Source organism: Geotrypetes seraphini, chromosome 2 (assembly GCF_902459505.1).
Source record: "Geotrypetes seraphini chromosome 2, aGeoSer1.1, whole genome shotgun sequence".
Classification (NCBI taxonomy): Eukaryota; Metazoa; Chordata; class Amphibia; order Gymnophiona; family Dermophiidae; genus Geotrypetes; species Geotrypetes seraphini.
In genome coordinates this window covers 5,165,074-5,189,474 of record NC_047085.1, presented here as the reverse complement: position 1 = coordinate 5,189,474, position 24,401 = coordinate 5,165,074, and the positions used below count along the sequence as shown (strand labels likewise).

The 24,401-nt window shown below is 44.4% G+C and overlaps 1 protein-coding gene across 1 annotated transcript in view; it reads left to right on the top strand.

Moving 5' to 3' along the window:
- The first annotated feature begins 3,300 nt into the window (after window positions 1-3,300).
- The window catches only part of LOC117355942 (testis-specific serine/threonine-protein kinase 5-like), a 60,088-nt gene continuing 38,987 nt past the window's right edge, over window positions 3,301-24,401 (top strand). The window contains exons 1-2 of the mRNA XM_033935096.1: window positions 3,301-3,498; window positions 10,064-10,171. Coding sequence (XP_033790987.1) covers window positions 3,301-3,498; window positions 10,064-10,171 — 306 coding nt within the window. The remainder of the gene's footprint in view (window positions 3,499-10,063; window positions 10,172-24,401) is intronic.

Here is a 24,401-nt window from a genome sequence, read left to right as displayed (position 1 = left end):
CGACAATGCAGACGTCTTGAAAGAGAATGGAGAAAAAACAACCGAGAACACTGAACAAACAATACAAACAAAAGCTAAAGAAAGGCATATTACACCAATCAGATAGGCATAGAAATCCAAGACACCAAAAAACTTTTCAAACTACTAAAGGAACTCACAGACGTCAAACTCTACCTGGCCACCAAAACTGCCCCGTCCTCAACAGCCAATCAATTGGCTGAATTCTTCAGAAACAAAATAGCAACAGCCAGAAACACCTTCACCCAAACCACCTAAACAAAATCTTGATACCACCTAAAGAAAATGAGGCCTACGCAGCAGACAGAAACTGGTCAGATTTCCCAGACACACAATGGCATGACCTAGACAAACTCTACAAAAAATACAGTCATGCAGCCTTCGACCTCAACCACTGTCCACCATACCTGTTAAAAGCCACCAGCACTAGATGTGGTGGATTAGTTACATGCTCACAGAGGGTCAATTTCCACAAGAAGTCGCCGAAGTCATCATAACCCCTATTCTGAAAGACCCAAAGGGAACAACAGATTAACCATTCAATTACAGACCTATAGCCTCAATACCGCTATACGTCAAACTAATGGAAGGCCTCGTAGCAAAACTTCTTACCGAATACTTAGAAACCCACAACATTCTTCACCCCTCACAATCAGGCTACAGAGACAACTACAGTACAGAAACACTACTAGTCTCTCTCCTAGACACAGCCAAACAACACCTAAGCAAAGGCAAAAAAATGCTACTCATACAACTCGATCTCATACTGGGTCAGACCCATGGTCCATCTAGTCCATTATCCCATCTTCAACGATGGCCTATCTAGGTCACAAGTACCTGGTAAAAACCCAAATAGTAACAACATTCCTTGCTACCGGTCTCTGTTTCAATAGCAGACTATTGACTTTTCCTCCAGGAACTTGTCAGTGGCAGCTGGGTAGAGCTCATCTTACAAGTCACTGCAGAGGAGACCCAGTTCTTCTTTCCTATACTGTTCTCAGAAAAGTAAGGTGACGGAAAGTAAAGGAGAATGGAGGACTTGGGGGCCAAGAGTAACTTGGTGAAGGATCATCCCTTCTCCTTCTCCTACTATCCATCTGCTCCTGCCCAGTACTGTTTTTTTAAATCACTCATGGTTAAGAGTTGCCTTGAACCCCCAAGATTAGGTTTGATATTTCCAACAGATAGGAGAAGGAAGAAGAGAAGATGTAAAATAAAGAAAGAGAAATTTGACATTAGTGAGAAAGATAAAGTCCTCAGAGAGAGCAATGATGCTAGATGAGCAAGAGAAAGGTATGACAGATAGAAAAACAATCTGATGGGAAAGGGAAGAATGTGGAAAGAAGGAGGCCATAGATTCCGTGCCTGGAAGGAATTATGAAGGTCCAGAGAAGAGCAACAAGGGTCCAGAGAAGAGCAACAAGGATGATTAAGGGCATGGAAAACCTTTCATATGCTGAAAGGTTGGAGCAGCTGGGGCTCTTTACCCTGGAAAAGTGGAGACTTAGAAGGGATATGATAGAGACCTATAAAATCATGAAAGACATAGAGAGGGTAGAGAAGGACAGATTCTTCAGACTAACCGGGCCGACAAAAACAAGAGGGCATTCAGAAAAATTGAGAGTAGATAGATTCAAAATGAATGCTAGGAAGTTCTTCTTCACTCAGAGGGTTGTGGACATCTGGAATGCGCTCCCAGTGGAGGTGATAGGGCAGAGTACAATTTTGGGCTTCAAAAAGGGATTGGATGACTTCCTGAAGGAGAAGGGGATTGAAGGGTACAGATAGAGGGTAACTATACAGGTACTAAATGAATAGGGAATAAGAATTTAGGTTAAGGACCACTTACAGGTCACGGACCTGGGGGGCCGCCGCGGGAGCGGACTGCTGGGCACGATGGACCCCTGGTCTGACCCGGCAGAGGCAGTGCTTATGTTCTTAAGAAGATCAGGGAGTGTGAATAATAGAAAGAGGAAGAACAGCAAAGTCACAAAAAGAGACAAAGCAAAATGTAACCATGGCCTGAGGAGCCTAGAATCTGTATGAGTTGTCTTGAAGTGCTGGTTGAAATGACAGTAGGAAGTCAAAAGTTGAAGCCGATAAAAGTGACCTCATTCTGAGGTGTTCACAGCTGGGTGTGGGATGCAGAGGATTTGCAATTTTGCACTAATGAGACTTAGCAGACAGATTCCTCAAACGTGCCTGGGTCGCTCAGTCTAAAAACTTGGTTATTCACCAAATTGTAAATTTTCCTCTTTATTATTTTCTCCTTTAACATTATATAATGTAAACCGAGTTGAGCTTTACTTTCATAAAGATGACATGGTCTATAAATTTAAGTTGTAGTTTAAATTGCTTGTCTTTCCAAATCCAAATTCAAGGCAAATTACAATAAGTATTTATTTATACCAGAAGCAATGAAAGGTAAAAATCAGTTGCCAGTATCACAAGGAGGACCAGAGAGAGAACAATATGAACCCTGGCTTTTCTGGTTCTCAGCTTGGCCACCAGGGTATTCTGTCTTAACCCTCGGCCTCTTTAGAAGGATTTCTACAGTGAAGGAAAAGTTGAATTCTTTTTCTGCTTGGGTCACTCAGTCTCATTGGATAGATTGCTTGAGCGGCAAAGGCATCAGATGTTCCTTATCACCAAGAATCTCACCCTTCAGACATTATTCTCTTGTGCTATGGGATTTGTAACTCTCATTGGAAAAATTCCTCCAGTGGCAGGGGAGTATTTGGGGCTTGTGCTTCTCTTGTTGGCTCGATTACTGATAAAAAGTTTATTTCCGAGTCTCCCTGTGTGTTTGTTACCCCTGCCCTTGGTTCTTCTCATACCCCTGTTCCTTCTGGACTAGGATATTTGTTCTAGTGTGGTAGCTTCATGCGGTTAGATGCACCTACTCTTCCATGTCCACTCGCTGAAGAATGACCATTCCAGAATCCACCTGTCAATTCTGGAACTCTCTTTTAAGCTCTGCACATTCTCTCTGGTCTCCATAGAAACCATCTCTTTACTTCTTTAGAACTGCCTTGGCTCTGGAGTCCAAAGACAAAGCATTGACTGAGCATTATGTGGTGAATCCCAAGATCTTGGAGTTGATGGATCTGAGCAATGAAAAAGAAGTTATGTGCTTAGGTCTTATTCCTCCACCATCATTAATTCTTGTGGTACACATGACTTTCATTGCCATCACCAAAACCCTGGCATGCTTCACTTTCTTCTTTGGGATTCTGGGTTCTGGGTTCTCTTTTGATGCATGTTTTTGAGTACCTCCTGGCCATGAGGAGCTCAATAAGGGAAGTGGATCAGGGTTTGATGGACCCAGTCAAGGAATGTAGGAGGAATGACTACCTTCTTTCCTCCAAGAAGATTGGTTCAGGGGCCTTTTCAAAAGTCTACTTGGGATATGCCACACATGAAAAACTTCTGCAGAACTACAAGTTGGCATCTGACCTCAGAAGCAAAGGGCATGCCATGGTGAGTGGGGAAGAGACATGGCACATCACAGTCAGGATGAAAGGAGACAGACACTTCATAGAAAGGGGAGATGAGTCATTTCTTAGGGATATGTCTACATTTGTGCCTTTGTCCCGTGGCAGCCTTTGTCCTAGCTGCCCTAACCCTTAATCATATTGGTCGTGGTGATTCTCACTCCTCTCCTGTTGTCTCCTCCCCTTTTCATTAATATAGTGTTAGCTTGTAACTTTTACTTTTTTACTTATTATTTTACGAATTTGTAAACTGCTTCGATACTGACTGCAATATATACAATACAGTTAGTGATAATGATGATGAAGATATCATGGAGAGAAAGCAAGGTGAGATAATCCACAGTAAGTTGGGGAAATAGGCACCCCATAGTGAGGAGAACAATAATGGCCGTTCATGGAGAAGAACACAAACAGGAATCTCGCAAATGGAGGAAAGAGAGACTGAGGGTAAAAAGAGCCACACCAGAATAGCAGCGAGGAAGGGGAATGCGTGTACTGTACATATTGGAGATGTAGGATCTCAAGGGATGGAGAAAAGGACTTCATAAAGCTGAAAGTGAGGGGGCAAAGAGAAGTACAAAAGGGTAAGAGGAGAAAGATCTCCCCCCTCCCAAATCTCTGAAAGATTAGATTTCACATAGGAAAAGTAGGGACAGAAGAGATGATCCAGGTCAAATGGGTCAACTTCCTTAGGAGAGACTCCAACTAGAATGCGTAAGGTGAAGAATCATAGAGGTGTGTGAAATACTGAAAGGTGAAGAAAATGTACTATAAACAGGCAAGTATTATTCAGTGACTGTTAGGACAAAAATGAAGGGTTGGTTTAGTGAACGAGGAGGTATTTTTTCATTCAATACTGAGCCGTCCCGTGGAACTCTCTAATTAATCTGCAAATGATCCCCTGTAATATGTCTCCCCCCCCCCCCCCCCCCCCGTTATTAGGATGTTTAGTTGTAGCTCAAGGGGAATTACATTCAGGTACACTAGATATTATTTCCCCTACTTCCATTCCATCCTTTGACAGTCATGGATGTCACCTTGAGCTAAGGGAGTTTCTAAGGTAGGGGTGCTGTAAAATGGGGCAGTCTGAATGGATAGATCATTTTGCAATGCCCTGGGCATTATGTAATCCTTCTAAGTTCCACAGTAAGAACCTAAGAATAGCCTTACTGGGTCAGACCAATAGTCCATCAAGCCCAGTAGCCCGTTCTCATGGTGGCCAATCCAGCTCACTAGTACCTGGTTTTGTAGCAATATTACAAGCTACAAATACAGGGCAAGCAGTGGCTTCCCCAATGTCTTTCTCAATAACAGACTATGAACTTTTCCTCCAGAAACTTGTCCAAACCTTTCTTAAAACCAGCTACGCTATCCGCGCTTACCACATCAACTGGCAACACGTTCCAGAGCTTAACTATTATTCTCTGAGTGAAAAAAATTTCCTCCTATTGGTTTTAAGAGCACTTCCCTGTAACTTCATCAAAAGTCCCCTAGTCTTAGTAATTTTTGACAGAGTGAAAAATCTATCTACTCCGCTCAGGATTTTGTAGACTTCAATCCTATCTCCCCTCAGCCGTCTCTTTTCCAAGCTGAAGAGTCCTAACCCTTTTAGTCTTTCCTCATACGAGAGGAGTTCCATCCCCTTTACCATCTTGGTCGCTCTTCTTTGAACCTTTTCTAGCGCCTTTCTTGAGTTAAGGAGACCAGAATTGAATGTAATACTCCAGATGAGGTCGCACCATGGAGCGATACAGGGGCATTATAACATTCTTAGTTTTGTTAACATCCTTTTTAAAATAATTCCCAGCATCCTGTTTGCTTTTTTGGCCGCCGCTGAACATTGGGCGGAAGGTTTCATCGTATTATCTACAATGATACCCAGATCCTTTTCTTGGGCACTAACCCCCAAGGTGGACCCTAGCATCCGGTAACTGTGATTTAGGTTATTCTTCCCAATGTGCATCACTTTGCATTTGACCACATTACATTTCATCTGCCACTTGGACGCCCAGTCTTCCAGTTTCCTAAGGTCCGCCTGCAATTTTTCACAATCCGCATGTGTTTTAACAACTTTGAACAGTTTAGTGTCATCTGCAAATTTAATCACCTCACTTGCTATTCAGAAGAACATTAGAGTTCCCTTACTGCATCAGATCAAGGGTACATTTAGCCCAGTATCCTGTTTCAGACAGTGGCTATTCCAGGTGGGCAGAGTCCCAAAAGGTAGAAAGATTCAATGCTATATAGCCTAGGGATAGGCAATATCTCTCCCCAGGTCTAACTTAATAACAGTTTGTGACCCTTTCCTTTTGAAGGTCAGAGAGACAACCAAGAAAAAGATGAAAGGCTGAAGAGGCTGTTATTATTAGCCGCAGGAGCTCATTCATAATTAGCACTGGTCCCTTTTAAGTCCAATGCCAAGAAGAGATGATGGATTGCTACTAGTGAGTTAGCTTCATAGAGGCTCATCTCTTTGGGAGCTTTTGGACTTTTGAAGTTATATTCTCAGGTTAATTATTTATTAGATGAAATTGCAAAAATACTTCCTTACCTGCAGCAGGTGTTTTCTGAGGACAGCAGGTACATAGACTTACATGTGGATGATGTCATCCACGGAACCTGGCACATCACTGTCACTTAAAAACTGTAGGCAGTACTCATACCACAGTGCCTTCCTCCCTGATGTTGACTTGCAGGCCCATCAGTTTGGTAACAAATCTAAGAAGCCCACTGGGGGGTTGGGGGCAGGTTGTGAGAATATATATACCTGCTGTCCTTGGAGAACATGTTACAGGAAAGTACCTGTTTTCTCCAAGGACAAGCAAGCATAATATTCTCACATGTGGAACTCTCAAGCTGCCAGGATCATTTCTCTGGAAGAGGTTAAACGTTGAATATACAGGGTTGAAGGGAAAGTTGGCTTTAAGTAGATAATAGATGTTGCATGATTGCTTGTTCAAACTGATTGTCTCTTCTGGAGTTGTGCTCTAAATAGTAGTGAGAAGTAAATGTATGGACTGAGGACCAAGTAGCAAAAATGAGCCACCGAGACAGCATAACCAGTACATTATGGGCTGTCACACAGCCTTGTAGTGTCAACCTGAGTATACGCAAAGGAGATACAATCTGTTAGCCAAGTAGAAATGGTTCTTTTGGATACAGCAGCTCCAAGCCTATTAGGATCAAAGGCGACAAAGAGCTGGGAAGACCCTCTATGTGGCTTAGTGTGGTCCAAGTAATATGCCAGAGCACTTTGCTGTCTAAGGTGTCAAAGGGCTGCTTCTCCAGGATGAGAATGTGGCTTTGGAAAGAAAACAGGCAAAACGATGAATTGGTTGAGGTGGAATTCTGAAACCACATTAGGGAGGAATTTTGGATGTGGTCAAAGGGCTACCCTGTCATGATAGAACCTTATATAGGGAGGATCCAATACAAGGACTTGAGGTTCACTCACTTGAGGTGCAAACATGAGGGCTATGAGGAAAATGATTTTCCAAGAGACTAGTTTTAGAGAGCAGGAGGTAAGCGGCTCAAAGGGAGATTTCATAAGAACAGAGAGAACCACGTTAAGATACCAACCAACAGGAGGAGGTTTGATAGGTGGTTTTGTATGGAATAGGCCTTTCATGAAATGGGCTTCTAAGGAATGTACAGAAAGTGGTTTGCTGTCCAGGCAGGAATGAAATGCATTGATAGCACTGATGAACTCTAACCAAATTGGTTTCTAGACCAGAATTAGAGAGGTATAGACAGAAGTGGACATGAGACGGGCTCCAGAAAATGCAATGTACAACAGGAAGAGAAGCGTGTCCACTTGAAGTGACAACAGCGCTGTGTGGAAGGCTTCCTAGACGCTTTACTGACAGTGATCATGGAGAAGTGGTTCACAGAGAACTAGTGGTTCTCAAACTTCTTACGTTCCCGCTCCTACACTGTCAACACAAATGGCACCACATCCGCCCCCTTGGAAACCGACTTGTGGAGTCCCGCAGGGATCACCCCTATCCCCTATTCTCTTCAATATCTACATGTCTTCCCTGAAACTCTTCCATCTATCTCCCCTTGAAACAATCTATACAATATGCTGATGAAATTCTTGTCCTTCTCGAGACAGACTCGAACCTTACCAACCTCTCTGAAAATATAACAACTTGCATATCGAAACTCCAATCCTGGTCCTTCTCAGTTCAAATGAAACTGAACGAGTCTAAAATGAATCTACTCTGGCTCGGCCCAAAATTAGAACAGTTGCCTACCCTCTTCGCACTGCCCTCTGGTGCCACACTGCAGCTTGAGTTCTCAAGCAAAGTTCTACGCATCATTATCAACTCTTCTCTTTCCTTCAACGACCACCTCAACTTGGTAAAATCATGCTTTTTTAACCTCCACATGCTGAGGAAAGTGAGATCCGGCTTCCGCCAACAACATTTTGCCGTCCTTGTTCAATCCATCATCCTCTCCAGACTAGACTATTATAATTCCATCTATCTAAGTCTAACTAAAAAAAAGTCTTCAAAGACTTCAACTAATTCAGAACACTGCAGCCAAGTTGATCTTCACAAAACGCAAATTAGATCATGTTTCCCCACTTCTGTCCAAATTCCACTGGCTCCCAGTAATTTCTAGGGTTCATTTTAAATGTGCCTGCCTAGCTTTTAAGATCCTACATGGCATCCTCCCTCTCCTAATCCCACTATCTTGGAACTCTTCGAGTCCGGACACACCAGGCCCACCCAAAAACTTAAACTATCCTTCCCCTCGCTAAAAGGTATTCTCTCTTTGGGAAAATTGGGAAAATCCCTCTTCTTCAGAATCACAGGGCTTTGGAATAATCTTACTGCCCCACTACGGAATCAGGGCTCCTTCGAACTATTCCGTAAGCACCTGAAAACTAGGCTTTTCACTAAAATGTAATGCTCTCCTCCCCCCTATTCTCAACCCCCAAACCCATTATGTTATTCCTTCATATATTAAGCTCTTGTAAACCATGCCGAGCTCGATAATTATGGAGAGGATGTGTGGTATATAAACTTAAGGTTTGGTTTGGTTTAGTTTAGGATGACCAGGTTACTCATTCCAGAAGGGAGATTTTTTGGTCAGTCCTGGATTTCTGACAACCTCATCCCAGTGCATTATGGGATCTGCAGCTCTGATCTCAATGGATTGAATCATGGACTCTGACTACTACACTGCTTTGGGATGTCATTTTAAAACCAGGACTGGTCAAATAAATTCCCTTATGGAATGGGTAACCTGGTCACCTTATGGAGAACCATGACTGGGATATAGTTATAACTGGCTATAATCTATTCAGGAGGAACAGGGTAGGCAAAAAAGGTAGAGGATTGGCATTCTATATTAAGAATAATATTAAAGTGACTGAATTGCAGGATATATGGGGTAAAAAAGCAGCACTTGGTTAAGCTAGAAGGATGGAATAGAAAATGTATTTACATTGATTGTGATGTACAAACCTCCCTCACAGTCAGAAAAATTGGACATTCACAAAATAGTTATGAAAGGTGATTTGAATATGCTGGATGTAGATTGGGCCATCCCTTCTTCGGGGTCATCTAGAAGCAAGGAGATCTTGGATTCGCTACAGGAAGAATTGTTCCAGCAGTTAGTAATAGAACCCATGCTGCATAGAACTATTCTGGACCTGGTGCTTTCATACGGGGAAAATGGTAAAACCAGAGGACATAATTTGAGGTTGAGGGGTGGTAGATTCAGGGGCAATGTTAGGAAATTCTACTTTACGGAGAGGGTGGTGGATGCCTGGAATGCGCTCCCGAGAGAGGTGGTGGAGAGTAAAACTGTGACTGAGTTCAAAGAAGCGTGGGATGAACACAGAGGATTTAGAATCAGAAAATAATATTAAATATTGAACTAAGGCCAGTACTGGGCAGACTTGTACGGTCTGTGTCTGTGCATGGCCGTTTGGAGGAGGATGGGCAGGGGAGGGCTTCAATGGCTGGGAGGGTGTAGATGAGCTAGAGTAAGTCTTAACAGAGATTTCGGCAGTTGGAACCCAAGCACAGTACCGGGTAAAGCTTTGGATTCTCGCCCAGAAATAGCTAAGAAGAAAAAAAAAAAAAAATTTAAATTGAATCAGGTTGGGCAGACTGGATGGACCATTCGGGTCTTTATCTGCCGTCATCTACTATGTTACTATGTTACTATGTGTTTTTGATGTTACGGTAGGCGATCATTTGGTATTTACTTAAACCACATTAAGATCATCACATACGATCACACCCAAGTCATGCTCCTCTTTTCTGCACAAAAGTTCTTCACCCCTAAACTCTACCATTCCCTTGGATCTTTGCAGCCCAAAAGGCAAGATATTACTTTTCTTAGCATTAAATATTAGCTGCCAAATTTCAGACCATTCTTCAAGTTTCGCTAGGTCCTGCCTCATGTTACTCACACCATCAGGGGTGTCTGCTGTATTGCAGATTATGGTATCATCCACATAGAGGCAAATCTTATCCTTCACCTTCACCCACAACTACCTTCTGCAACTCATCCATCATTTCCTTCCTTCCCAGGTTGCAGTGAAGATCATATCAATTGCTGAAGCCCCTCCGGAATATTCTAGAAAGTTTCTTCCAAGAGAAATCTACTCGCTAAATGTGACCTACAAGCATGTGAATGTGGTAAGTATTTTTAGGCTCACACAAATGGTCATTGATGTTCACCTCACTTGGAGCATGTACAGTAACAGCTCATTAATTAAAGAATGGCACGGGGACAAATTTGTCCCCACCCTCACGGGATCTCAATATTCCATTCCATCCCCGTGAGTTCTGTCCTTCTCCCTGTCCCATTCCTGCAAGCTCTGCCTTAACCGCACACGCCTCAAACACATATGATTTTAAAGTGTTCAAGGCTTGAGCAGCTGAGAACAGAACTTGCAGGAATGGGGCAAGGACAGGAATAGAGAGATCAAGCAGGGATGGGGAAAATTTGTCCCCGTGTCATTCTCTAGGGCAGGGGTGTCAAACTCAATCACATTAAGGGGCTAAAATGCAGGCTAAGTCGTGGGCCAGACCCTGCCCAATCTCCACCCCAGAGCCCGCCCCCTTAATACTACTAATTGTAATACCATTTTTCCCATTCATTTTTCATATATACACACACAATATAATCTTATTAACAATACATAATGGTTAACCACAAAATTAAACTACACAAAGCACACTGTATGCTTCTCAACATTCATTCCTACTAGAACACAGATAACCCCTATGCAAATACGGGACCAAAAACTAAAGATTCAATACTCTGCATGCAGTACAACCCCCAGAGAAAAACAAACTATTTCTTCCTGAGCACAGCAAAATATAGACAGCAGATTAAAATTCTCAAAATTGACACAATTCAAACACTAAATTGAAAATATAATCATTCCCCCTACCTTTGTGGTCTCTCTCGCTCCATTCTGTGCCTCCCTCCAGCGGGTGTCTTACCTTCAGGCCAGCTCCCACCTAGTTGTTTTATGTGGCCCGTGACCCAATGCCCCCAGTGTTATCTTGTGGCTGGCTCCCTCCTCCTCAAAGCCGCAGTGTGCACAAAGCTGTGTTCAGCGGCTCCTCTTGTATTCTGTGCCTGAACCAGAAGCCGCCTTTCTGACGTCGCAACATTATAGGGAATGCTTCTAGATGAGGTGCAGGTTGCGGCTTCGTGTACACTGCAGCTGTGAGGAGTAAGGAGATGGCCACAAGATAACACCGGAGGCATCGGGCCGCATAAAACAGCCAGGCGGGCCAAATTCAGCCCACGGGCCCTATGCTCTAGGACGTTAAGAGCCTAAATTGGCCCATTTAAAAAATGATTAGGGCTAAGATTCAAAATGTAGGCTCCTTATCATGTAGACCACACAATAAGGGATAATGTTCTACTAAATTGCCAGCTTCAAAAAACTCCCAAACCACATTTTAAACAGCATTTAATATTTAGTCAAAAACAGTTAAGAACATAAGAATTGCCACTGCTGGATCAGACCAGAGGTCCATCGCGCCCAGTGGTCCGCTCCCGCGGCGGCCCATCACAGGTCTATGACCTGTGAAGTGGTTCCTGACCATTTCTATAACCTACCTCTACTTCTATCTATACTCCTCAATCCCCTTATCCTTTAGGGACCTATCTAAACCTTCCTTGAACCCCTGTAATGTGCTCTGGCCTATCACAACCTCCAGAAGCGCGTTCCATGTATCAACCACCCTCTGGGTAAAAAAGAACTTCCTAGCATTTGTTCTAAACCTGTCCCCTCTCAGTTTCTCCGAGTGACCCCTTGTACTTGTGGTTCCCCACAGTCTGAAGAATCTGTCCCTGTCTACCTTCTCTATGCCCTTCAGGATTTTGAAGGTTTTTATCATGTCTCCTCTAAGTCTCCGCTTTTCCAGGGAGAACAGCCCCAGCATTTTCAACCTGTCAACGTATGAAAAGTTTTCCATACCTCTTATCAGCTTAGTCGCTCTTCTCTGGACTCCCTCGAGTACAGCCATGTCTTTCTTGAGGTACGGCGACCAGTACTGGACACAGTACTCCAGATGTGGGCGCACCATTACACGATACAGTGGCATGATGACTTCCTTCGTCCTGGTTGTGATACCCTTTTTAATAATACCCAGCATTCTGTTCGCTTTCTTTGAGGCTGTCACACACTGTGCTGATGCTTTCATTGTTGTGTCCACCATCACCCCCAGGTCTCTTTCAAGGTTGCTCACCCCTAGCAATGATCCCCCCATTTTGTAGCTGAACATCGGGTTCTTTTTCCCTACATGCATGACCTTGCATTTCTCTATGTTAAAACTCATTTGCCACTTTTTTGCCCATTCTTCCAGTCTCGTTAGGTCCCTTTGCAGGTCTTCACAGTCTTCCGTGGTTCTAACTCTGCTACAGAGTTTGGTGTCATCAGCAAATTTAATAACCTCACATTTCGTCCCCGTCTCCAGGTCGTTAATAAATATATTGAACAGGAGTGGTCCCAGCACTGACCCCTGTGGAACTCCGCTCGTGATCCATTGCCAGTCTGAGTAACGGCCCTTTACTCCAACTCTCTATTTCCTGCCTGCCAGCCAGTGTTTGATCCATCGGTGGACATCCCCCTGCACCCCATGGCTCCACAGCTTCTTAAGCAATCGTTCGTGAGGTACCTTGTCAAAGGCTTTTTGGAAGTCAAGGTAAATGATGTCTATGGATTCCCCTTTATCCATCTGGTTGCTTATTCCCTCAAAGAAGTACAGCAAGTTCGTGAGGCACGACCTTCCCTTGCAGAAGCCGTGCTGGCTCGCCTTCAGTTGACCATTGTTTTCTATGTGTTCGCAGATTGTGTCTTTAACCAGTGCTTCCATAATCTTTCCCGGAACCGAGGTCAAGCTCACCGGCCTGTAGTTTCCCGGGTCACCCCTTGATCCCTTCTTAAAGATGGACGTGACATTTGCTATTTTCCAGTCCTCTGGGATCTCCCCAGTTTTTAAGGATAGGTTACATATTTGGCGAAGTGTTTCCGCTATTTCATTTCTCAGTTCTTTTAGTACTCTTGGGTGGATGCCGTCTGGACCTGGTGATTTGTCGCTCTTCAGTCTGTCTATCTGTCTGAGGACATCCTCTTTGCTTACCTCTAGTTGGACCAGCTTTTCATCATGGTCTCCGTTTATGATCTCCTCGGGTTCTGGGATATTGGATGTGTCCTCTCTCGTGAAGACTGATGAGAAGAACTTGTTTAACCTGTCAGCTATCTCTTTTTCCTCCTTTACCACTCCCTTCCTGTCTCTATCATCTAATGGTCCCTCTTCCTCCCTGGCTGGTTGTTTCCCCTTCACATACCTGAAGAATGGTTTGAAGTTTCTTGCTTCCCCCGCCAGTCTCTCCTCATATTCTCTTTTTGCTTTCCTAACCACTCGGTGACAGTCCTTTTGGTGCCTTTTGAGCTCCTTCTGGTTGTCCTTTGTTTGGTCCTTTTTCCATTTTCTGAATGATGTTTTCTTGTCACTTATCGCCTTTTTCACTGCATTTGTTATCCACGCCGGGTTTTTGGTTCGATTCTTTTTGCACCCTTTCCTAAACCTGGGGACGTACATGTTTTGCGCTTCGTGCACTGTGCCCTTGAGTAGGGCCCAGGCTTCCTCAACGGTCTCCATCTTCCCTGAGCTGTTGCTGAGCTTCTTTCCCACCTTTTTCCTCATGGCCTTGTAATTTCCTTTTCTGAAATTGAGTGCTGTCATTGTGGTTCTTTTCACCTTTGATGTTCCTATTTCTAGCTTGCACTGGATCATGTTGTGATCGCTGTTTCCTAGTGGCGCTAGTACTACCACCTCCTTTGCGGGTCCCCCTAGCCTGTTGAGGATTAGGTCAAGAGTGACATCTCCTCGTGTTGGTTCTGTGACCAGCTGTTCCATGAAACAGTCCCTCACCGCCTCCAGGAATTTTGTTTCTCTCGTGCAATTTGAGTGTCCAATGCTCCAGTCTATTCCAGGGTAGTTGAAATCCCCCATCACCACCACACTTCCGCTTTTGCATACCTGCCTCAATTCAGCCTCCAGGTCCTGGTCTTTTGCTTCCGGTTGTCCTGGTGGGCGATAGTACAGTCCCAATTTTATGTCTGCTCCATTTCCTCCTGTCAGCTTAACCCATAGTGATTCCAAGCCGTCCCTACTGTTGTTTCCATCCTGGTTGAAGGAATGGAGTCCTTTATATATAGCACTATTCCTCCACCCTTCTTGTGTGTCCTGTCCCTCCTATAGAGTTTGTACCCTGGTAGGACCACATCCCATTTGTTGTCTTCGGACCACCATGTTTCTGTGACTCCAATTATGTCTAGGTCCTCCTTACTGGCTATAACTTCTAGCTCTCCCATTTTGGTTCTTAGGCTCCTAGCATTAGTGTATAGGCAATTTAAGTCCCTGTTGTTTACCTTCTCTGTTGGTTTTCCTTGTGGTTTGGTGCTCCTGCCGATCCCTTCATGGGCTGCCAGCCCCCGAGCCTCGTTCCATTCATCCTCCTCCTGTGGTGTGTCTGTTTTGTCCTCATCCCCCTCCTGTGGTGTGTCTATCTCATCCTCAGCCTGCTTCCCCATTTTTGGGTGTCCCTCTGGCTCCAGCTGTTTCCTCCTTTTACCGCTCTTTAGTTTCATTAGTTCCTTGGGCCCCTGCATTGCGTCTTTGGGAGTTTTTTTCAAAAAATGTCCACTCAGTCTCGAGCTCTCTATCGCCTTTTCCCAGTTCAGTATCCTTGTTTGATACTCTAGTCCAATGTGTCGATGTCAGATCGACTATCAGCTTTTCCCTTGTCCTCAGTTTAAAGTCATGTCTATGCCGTTTTGGATGTTGCGTGCCAGCATCCTCATCCCAGCCATGCTCAGGTGCAATCCGTCCCTCCTGTAGAACTTGTTTTTCCCCAGGAAGGTTGTTCAGTTCCGTACAAAGTGGAAACCCTCCTCTTCGCACCATCTCCTCAGTCAACCATTTATTGCTTGCAGCTCAGTCTGCCTCCTTGCATCCACCCTCGGTACTGGCAGAATCTCTGAGAAGGCTATCTTCCTTGTCCTCAGCTTCAGTTTCCTCCCCAGGATCTTAAACTGCTCGGTCAGTGTAGTCCTGTTGTAGTTCCTTCTGCTGACGTCGTTGGTTCCAACGTGGATTATCACTGCTGTCTCCTCCGTCTCAGCTCCCTCCAGGATTCTCTCGATTCTGTCGGAGATGTCTTTTGTCTTCGCCCCCGGGAGACATGTCACTAGTCGATCTTCTCTGCCTCCTGCTATGTGACTGTCCACCTCTCTCAGGATTGAGTCTCCCACTATGATTGCAGATTTCCCTTTTCTCAGCTTCCTCTTGGGTCTCAGGTCCGTATCAGTGACTTGATCCTCCAATCCTTCCTCCGGGTTCTGATGGGTCTCTGCCTCCTCTGTCCGCTCAGTTTCTCCGCAAGATCCTTCCCCCCTGGGGTCTGGTGGATTCTGTTCTCCATCTGTTGGTTCCCTTCTGAATTGCTGGTGATCCTGTGCCTCCACCATCTTGCAGGCCTCCTCGATGAATCTCTCGAGCTCTCTAACCTGCTCGTTGATGTGGCTCATTCTGGTGGTATCCTCAGTTGCCTCAATTGCCCACGGTTCCTCTACGGTGTGGAGTTCCTCCAGCTCCTGGACCTTGACCTGCAGTCTCCCGACCTTCTTCTTCAGGCTATCCGGTTCCTGACATCGACCGCATATGTACGCCTGCCTCCTGGAGGGGAGGTAGTCATACATATGACACTCGATGCAGTATACTGGGAAGCTTTGTTGGGTTCCTGCTGCCTCCATTACTCTTTTCTCGTACCTAAAGTTCCTCAGTGTGTTGGAGTGTGCCCGGCGTGCAGCTAGCTGTTGATGTTACATATATAAGTGCCCTCTGTGTCTGCTTTGTGTCCTCTCTCTCTCTGGCTGCTGCTGGTGTCTTCTCTCTTTCTCTGCCTGCTGCTGGTGTCCTCTCTCTCTCGTTCTGCCTGCTGCTTGTGTCCTCTCTCTCTCTCGCGCCGCCTGCTGCTGGTGTTCTCTCTCTCTCTCGCTCCGCCTGCTGCTGGTGTCCTCTCCCTCTCACTCTGCCTGCTGCTGGTGTCCTCTCTCTCGCTCTGCCTGTTGTTAGTATCCTCTCTCTCTCTGTCTGTTGCTAGTATCCTCTCTCTCTCTCTCGCTCTGCCTGCTGCTGGTGTCCTCTCTCTCTCTCTCGCTCTGCCTACTGCTGGTGTCCTCTCTCTCTCGCTCTGCCTGCTGCTGGTGTCCTCTCTCTCTCTCTCGCTCTGCCTGCTGCTGGTGTCCTCTCTCTCTTTCGCTCTGCCTGCTGCTGGTGTCCTCTCTCTCTCTCGCTCTGCCTGCTGCTGGTGTCCTCTCTCTCTCTCGCTTCGCCTGCTGCTGGTGTCCTCTCTCTCTCGCTCTGCCTGCTGCTGGTGTCCTCTCTCTCTCACTCTGCCTGCTGCTGGTGTCCTCTCTCTCTCTCACTCTACCTTCTGCTGGTGTCCTCTCTCTCTCGCTCTGCCTGCTGCTGGTGTCCTCTCTCTCTCACTACCTGCTACTCGTGAAGTGACTCGCCCTTTCTGAAGGCCCTTCGCAAAGGCGCTCTCGCCAAAGCGATCGCCTTTGACGCTCGCCTTCGACGTGCGCCGAATGGCTGCGTGCCGTTGGCTCCTCCCCTTTTAAGGGGGAGCTTCGGATCGGTGCTTGGCTGATGTCAGAGGGGTGGGCGGAGCTATATCTCACCTCTGCCCCTCACTCTTGCCTGCCCTGCTTCTCCGATTCCTTCCTTCTTTCTCCCCTCTCTCAGCTCCTCTTTGCCTGCCTCCTGGCTTGCCTGCCTCGCGGCTTGCTACTGCCTGCCCTGCTCACTGAGTTACTGTTGGAATCTACACTGGATTTCATACATAAGGGTTTTGATCATTGAGATTGTTTCTTCATGATCTTTTTGGATATATCATAGAAACATAGAAAACTTTTGATATAGTGAATCATCAGATTTTATTATCAAGGCTGAAATCTTTGGGCATCGGAGGTAAAGTTTTGGACTGGTTTCATTCCTTCTTGTCTGGTAGGATTTTTTTTGTGTAGAGGTTGCTCAAGGTCATTCAGAGTGGTTTGTCCTTATTAGTAGAGTACCTCAGGGTTCAGCGTTATCAGCTGTTTTGTTTAACATCTATTTATTACCTCTTTGTCAGGAGTTGAAAAATTTTGGGTGTGAGTTAAGGGTTCAGTGTCTGATGTTCTTTTTTAAATTGAAAATCAAGAAATGGCTGTGTCAAAATCAGCTGAAATTGAATATTGGAAAACTGAAGATTTATGTGAGACATTTAGATACGTTTTCATCAGAGATAGTGCAGATAATACTAATCTATCTAATCTAATCTTCCATTTGTGAGTCGCACATACCTATACAGGCTCAAGGTGACAGATCAAAGAGGAAGGGGAAGGTAGTAGGGGAAGATGGCATGGAGAAGCAAGAGGAGGGACCTAGAAGTAGGGGGTGCTATACAGAAATTAAGACAGTTAATTGTCAAAGAGGAGAGTCTTCAGGTTTTTTCTGAATGTGGTGTAGTTTGTCTCTTTCCTGATGGCTTCTGGTAGGTCATTCCAGGTTTTTACACCCAGAAAAGTTAGCATAGAGTGGAAGATTCACTTGTAGTGGAGGTATTTTGTGAATGGCAGGTTTAGTTGGATTCTGTTAAGGATTCTTTTTGATGTCGACCAAACAGTAGAAAATAGTTGGATGAGTTTCCATATAGAATCTGGTGTAGGATACATGACAATTTGAAAATTATTTGGGATGCCAGTGTAGTTGCTTGATGAAGGTGTGATTGAATCAAATTTCTTTCATTTGTAGATTAGTCTAACGGCTGTGTTATGAATGAGTTGCAGTTTGCAGATAAGAGTAGTATTGATGCCAAGGTAGACAGAGTGCAATAGTTCAGTTGAGGTAGGACCATTATCTGAACGATCAGAGCAAAGTGGTGTGGGTGGAAGTATGATCTTGTGAGTCGCAGTTGATGCATAGTGTAGATCAGGGGTGTCAAAGTCCCTCTTCGAGGGCCGCAATCCAGTTGGGTTTTCAGGATTTCCCCAATGAATATGCATGAGATCTATTAGCATACAATGAAAACAGTGCATGCAAATAGATCTCATGCATATTCATTGGGTAAATCCTGAAAACCCGACTGGATTGCGGCCCTCGAGGAAGAACTTTGACACCCCTGGTGTAGATGGTCTTTTTCCGAAGGTTAGATATTTGTGGTTCCATTGGGAGAGTATCGTCTAAAATGCAGCCTAGTAGCTTGGTGGATTTTTCCATTATGAGAGTGATACCTGATGGAAGAGTGAGGTTAGAAATGATATTCTGTTGTGTACATGATGTTAGTGGTTAACCCTATCAAGGATGATTCAGTCGAAAATGGTGATTACAGAAACCCATCTGATTAGGATGGAGGACATTTGTTTGTTTGATGAAATCAGAGAGTTGATTAAAGATATTTTTTTCTGTAAGTTTAGCCAAAAATGGAATATTAGAAATAGGACGGTAGTTAGAAATCTCTGCTGCACTTATTTTATTGCCTTTAATAGTGGGAAAGATGATTGCTTCTTTCCATTGTTTAGGAACAGTACTTGTAGTGAGACTAATTTCAATAAATTTGCGTATTTGGGGTCCAAATATTGAAAAATAATGCTTAAGAATAAGAGGGGGAATGACTTCAAAGGAGGAACCCTTACAGTTCAGAGTATTGATGGTTTGTTGTATCTCTAATAATGAGGGAATCCTGAACCTAGAACATTTAGAACTCCATGTATTTGAGAATGAGGAATTTGAGGGAGATAAACTGTCAAATTTTGCTTGATCTGATGACTGAATGGTTGATCTAATTTTTAAGGTTTTCTCTATAAAAAAAGCTCAGCCAAAGATTGGGCTAGTGGTAGCTGAGAAACATTGGGTTCATCGTGACGTTTTGTAGTTAGGGAACGTATAATCTTAAAAAGTGTTGCTGAGTTTTTTGCCTTTGATATTTTATGGGAGTAATAATTGGATTTTGCCTCAATTATTTTAGTTTTATAGAAAGTTTTATGTTCCTTGAAAAGACTAAAGTTGTTTAAAGATTTGTCATGCCTCCATCGTCTTTCCAAAGATCACAATTGTTTTTTAATTAGTTTGAGTTCAGAAGAAAACCATGGATTGATTTGTTTATGATGGGATCTGTAGTGAGATTGCACTGGAGCAAGCTCTTCTAATAATTTCAGTAGTGAAGTTTGCCAAGCTGATATTGTCTCTTCCATATTAATAGGTTGATAGAGATCAAAATTAAAGTCAAAGGAAGCTGCAATAGAAGAGGAGTCTAACTTAGAATAATCCCGAAATTTAATTAACTTTGGAACTTATTGTTGTTTGTTTTTTGGTGACCAAGAATAGGAGAACATAAGTAGAAAATGATCTGACCAGGGGACCTGAAAAAGTCCTTTCAAAGAGAACTGGGAATAAAATGATAAGGGGACCAATATCATATCTAGAGTATGTCCTGCTTGATGGGTTGGGTTAGATATGAGAGATAAAATGTCGAGGTCTTTAAAAAGAATTAAGAAATCTTGAGTAAAATGGCATTTAGAATTTTCAAAATCTCCTAATATGAGTGGATTATTTGTAGAAGTGCAAAAGTCGTAGATCAAAGATCGCAATGATGCACAAGAAATTTGTGAAGTAGGGGGCGGAAGATAAAGTAGGAGACAGTCAAATATGTAATCCATTTTTAGCTTGAATTGGATGAATTCAATGAGGCAATTATTGGAAGAAAATTGTCGATCAAAGACTAGGTCTTTGCGGTGCATGATAGCTATGCCACTGTCTCTTCCACCTATACAATGGAAATAATGGTAGGAAACATATACATTTTAGGTAGGCTTCTTCCCCCTCAGTAATACAAAGTAAATCAAGGTTATTATTAGTGATTGCATCGTATAATAGGTGATACTTAGTTTTAATTGACCTTGAGTTGATTAGTCCAAAATTAAGAGTATGGTGGTGAACGGTACCCCATCAGAAGCGTCGGACGTGCTCAGTGGAGTACCGCAGGGCTCAGTCTTGGGCCCGATTTTATTCAACTTATTCATAAGAGATATGACGCAAGGGCTTAGGGGAAAGGTATCACTGTTCGCCGATGACGCCAAAATTTGCAACATTGTAGGCAACAGCTTATTACCTGACAATATGACACAGGACTTACTACTGCTGGAAAGATGGTCAACGACTTGGCAGTTGGGCTTCAATGCTAAAAAATGCAAGGTAATGCACCTGGGTAAGAGAAACCCGCTCAGAACTTATACACTAAATGGAGAGACCTTGGTTAGGACCAAGGAAGAACGTGATCTAGGAGTGATTATTAGTGATGACATGAAGGCTGCCAATCAAGTGGAGAAGGCTTCCTCCAGGGCAAGACAAATGATGGGTTGTATCCGCAGAGGTTTTGTCAGCAGGCGACCTGAAGTCATTATGCCATTGTACAGATCCATGGTGAGGCCTCACTTGGAGTACTGTGTTCAATTCTGGAGACCACACTACCGTAAAGACATGCTGAGGATCGAGTCGGTTCAGCGAATGGCCACCAGGATGGTCTCGGGGCTAAAGGATCTAACGTATGAAGAAAGACTAAAGAAGTTGCGACTGTACTCACTTGAGGAACGAAGAGAAAGGGGAGACATGATTGAAACGTTTAAGTACATCACGGGTCGCATTGAGTCGGAAGATGATATCTTCTGTCTTATGGGCCCCTCGACCACCAGAGGGCATCCGCTGAAGATCAGAGGAGGGAAGTTTCAAGGAGACTCCAGAAAGTACTTCTTCACCGAAAGAGTGGTGGATCAGTGGAACAAACTCCCACTGCAGGTTGTTGAAGCCAGCAGCGTGAAGGATTTTAAGAGTAAATGGGATGCGCACGTGGGATCTTTAAGGGAGTAAATTCGAGAGCGAATACTTTGGAATGGGCAGACTTGGTGGGCTATAGCCCTTTTCTGCCACCATGTTTCTATGTTTCTATGTTTCTAGTTTGGCAGTACTAGGAAGGATTGAGTTTATTTCTTCATTGTGAATCTGGATGAGGTTTGATAATGACGGACCAAGCTGACTGGATTGATTAATGGCAACAGGGCTCTTAGGAGTAAGATTGTGATTGGAAAAAACAGGGGGAGAGGCAGTCTGTAAGAATTGAGACTTTCTGGTAAGAGAAACAGTGTAGAATAAGGAAAATACAACAAAAAGTAGTGGCAAAGAAGTGATAAAAGAATTAAAATACAGTATATGACTACAGTGTAATAGCAGGTCCTAAGTTCGGTGCACCATGATAGTGCACAAAGGAGCGCATTAAGGAGCATTCGCGCTCCTTTGGCGTGCACCGCAAGCAGAGCTGTTTTAAATATGTACCGGCAATTTTAGTGGGCAGGGTCAGCAACTCCGCCACTGTGCGGCGGGATGAAGTCAGTGGAGGATAACCTCTTAATATTCCCAGCGCGACCAGCAAACAGAAGTCGGCGAACCATTTCAGTACAGTCCCTGCTATTCCGATTTCCGAGAGTTTGGTTAGGAGTAATTAGTGGTCCACTGAGTCGAAGGCTGCGGAAATATCAAATTGGAGCAGTATTGCCTGATGACCAGAGCTTAGCGACTATTTGATTTTAGTAATTAGAGTGATGATGAGGAGCTCGGTGCTGTGCTCTTTTTCAGAAGCCGTATAGGGATGTATGGAGGCAGGAGTATTGCTCTATGTATGAGGCTAGTTGCTTGCTGACATGGGACTCAAGGATTTTAGTGAGGATTGAATTGCCCACAATTGGTCTGTAGTTAGATGCTATGGAGAGGTCTGCTTGGGCTGTTTTCGGTATAGGGATTATGGCTATTTTACCCATTTTGGGGGGTAGATACCTTTGGTTCAGGGAACTATTTAGCAGGTTGGTGAGCCAGTTAATGATATGATGCGGAGCTGCAGAAAGAAGGTATGGAGGACAGTTGTCTAGGGGGCAGCTTCGTAAGGCTAGTTTTGATAATAGTTTATTGGTATCAGGGATGGAAAGATTAGTGAATGAAGACCAGATCTGGTCTGCTTTTATGGGTTCAGTGTATTCCGTATATTTGAGTTGGGAAGTGTTTGTTGTGGCTGTCTTAGCAACTTCTGATTAGACCAACTTGACTTTGTTGAGGAAGAAATCTGCAAGTTCTTGGGCTGAGATTTTATTAGAGAGGTTTGCAGATTCTTGGTTTGGGGGATGTAAGTTGTTGTACTAGGTGGAACAGTTTTTTGCTGTCGGTTTTATTGCCTCCTATTTTACTGGCATAGTAGTTTTTATTGGTTTCGGATATATTGTCCTTATATTTATTTATGGCTGCTCTCCATTGTGTTCTATGTTCTGGTGTCTTGTTTTTCCTCCATTTCCTCTCTGCATAGTTGTCTAGTCTTAAGGACTCCGTAAACCAGGATAAAGTTCAGTTTGATTTTATTATGCGTGTGTGGAGGGGGGATACAGTATCTAGGGTTTTGGCTATGATTTTGTTCCAGTTGGTTATCATTGAGGTGGTGTTATTCGTGGGGGATGGGAGTGATTTTGACACTATGTTCCAGAAGAAATCAGGTCTTGTTTTCCTGCGGATTAATCTTGTATCTTTGGTGGCTTTGGAGTTCAGGTTTATGTCAGTTAGGTTTAGGCAGAATTCTAGGAGAAAGTGATCTAACCATGGGACAGGGGACCATTTGGCCCTATTGACTAGGTTAGGGGGAGAGGATGCAAACAGGTTTAGGGTAAGGTCTTTTTCATGGGTGGGGCCTGAAGATATGATTGTGATTTGGCAGTCCTTAATAAGAGACTTGAGTTTAGTGACTTCTTTATTTTCTGCTTATTCAAGGGGTAGGTTGATGTCACCAAGTATGATTAGTTTGTCATGCTGGCAAGTGAGGTTTGTTATTATTTCCATCGTTTTTGTGATGAAGTCTGAATTGGTTCTAGGGGGTCTGTAGAGTAGGAGGATTCCAACGTTCTTGTGTGCGAGGTTATGCTCGCTTTCGAGCTTGCAGGTGATGTATTCTAGGTCAGGTTGGAAGCTTGAGTCAGTCTCGGTGATGGTGTATGATTTTTTTGTAGATTATTGCCAGGCCACCTCCTCGTTTGAGCTTTCTGGGAAGATGAAGAATGTTATGACCCTGTGGGCAAAGGTATGGGAGTTCAGGGCTTTCGAGGTCTTTCAGCCATGTTTCTGTGATGAATGTCAGAGCTATGTCATTGGATGTGATTAGGTCGTTTAGGATGAAAAGCTTGTTTACCACTGATCGAGCATTAACGTATATGCAGGGGATGATAATTTTGTTAGGTTTTGTTGAGCATTTTGTAGGTAGTGGACTGTTGAGGGGTTTAGAATTCGTTTGTTTTTGGTGTTTGTTGTGATTGTGTTTGTTCCAGAGTATGGGAAGGATATGCCGAGATTGTCCAATGTATTCTGTTGATTGGTTTTGAGTTTCTGGTGGACTGGGTCTTTGTTGCTTGTAATTCCATGGGGGATTGGTGTTATTGTTGGGGGATAAGTTGTGTAAGGCTGTGATTGTGGAGAGGCATAGGAGAGGAAGTATAGGAATAAGAGGGGGCTTCATCATGAGGGTTGTCTTGACTGTGTATGTTGTCTGCTGACTGCTCTTTTTGGTTTTGTTCATCGCAAGGAGTGTCAGGCGGTGGAGCTCATCTCCCACGCTCTTCTCTTCTGCCTCCCCTGCTATCGCTGGGCTAGGCTGGGGCAGCTCCCGGCAACAACGGAGCTGCCCTGAAGAATGTAGAAAATCAAAAGTTGGCACTGCAGGGGGCATTGGGGGCAGAGCTCATTTCCCACGCTCTTCCCTTGTGCCTCCCCTGCAGCCGCTGGACTGGGCTGGGCTGCGGCAGCTCCCAGCAACAACGGAGCTGCCCAAAAGAGTGTAGAAAGACAAGAAGTTGGCGCTGCAAGGGGCATCGGGAGACGGGGCTCGTCTCCCATGCTCTTCCCAGCTGTCTTCCCTGCAGCTTCTGGGCTGGGCTGGGCTGGGGCAGTTCACCGGTAACAACGGGGCTGCCCTGAGGAATGTATAAAATCAAAAGTTGAGGCTGTAAGGGGCGTCGGGGGGCGGAGCTCATCTCCCACGCTCTTCCCTTCTGCCTCCCTGCAGCCGCTGGACTGGGCTGGGGCAGCTCCTGGCAATGACAGAGCTGCCCAGAAGAATGTTGAAAAACAAAAAAGTTGGTGCTGCAAAGGACGTCAGGAGGCAGAGCTCGTCTCCCACGCTTTTCCCTTCTGCCTAGTCAATGTATTTGGGTATTTTGTTGGGTTCAACTTATCTTTTAAACCCAGGTTAAGGCAATTGAGTCTAAAGCTT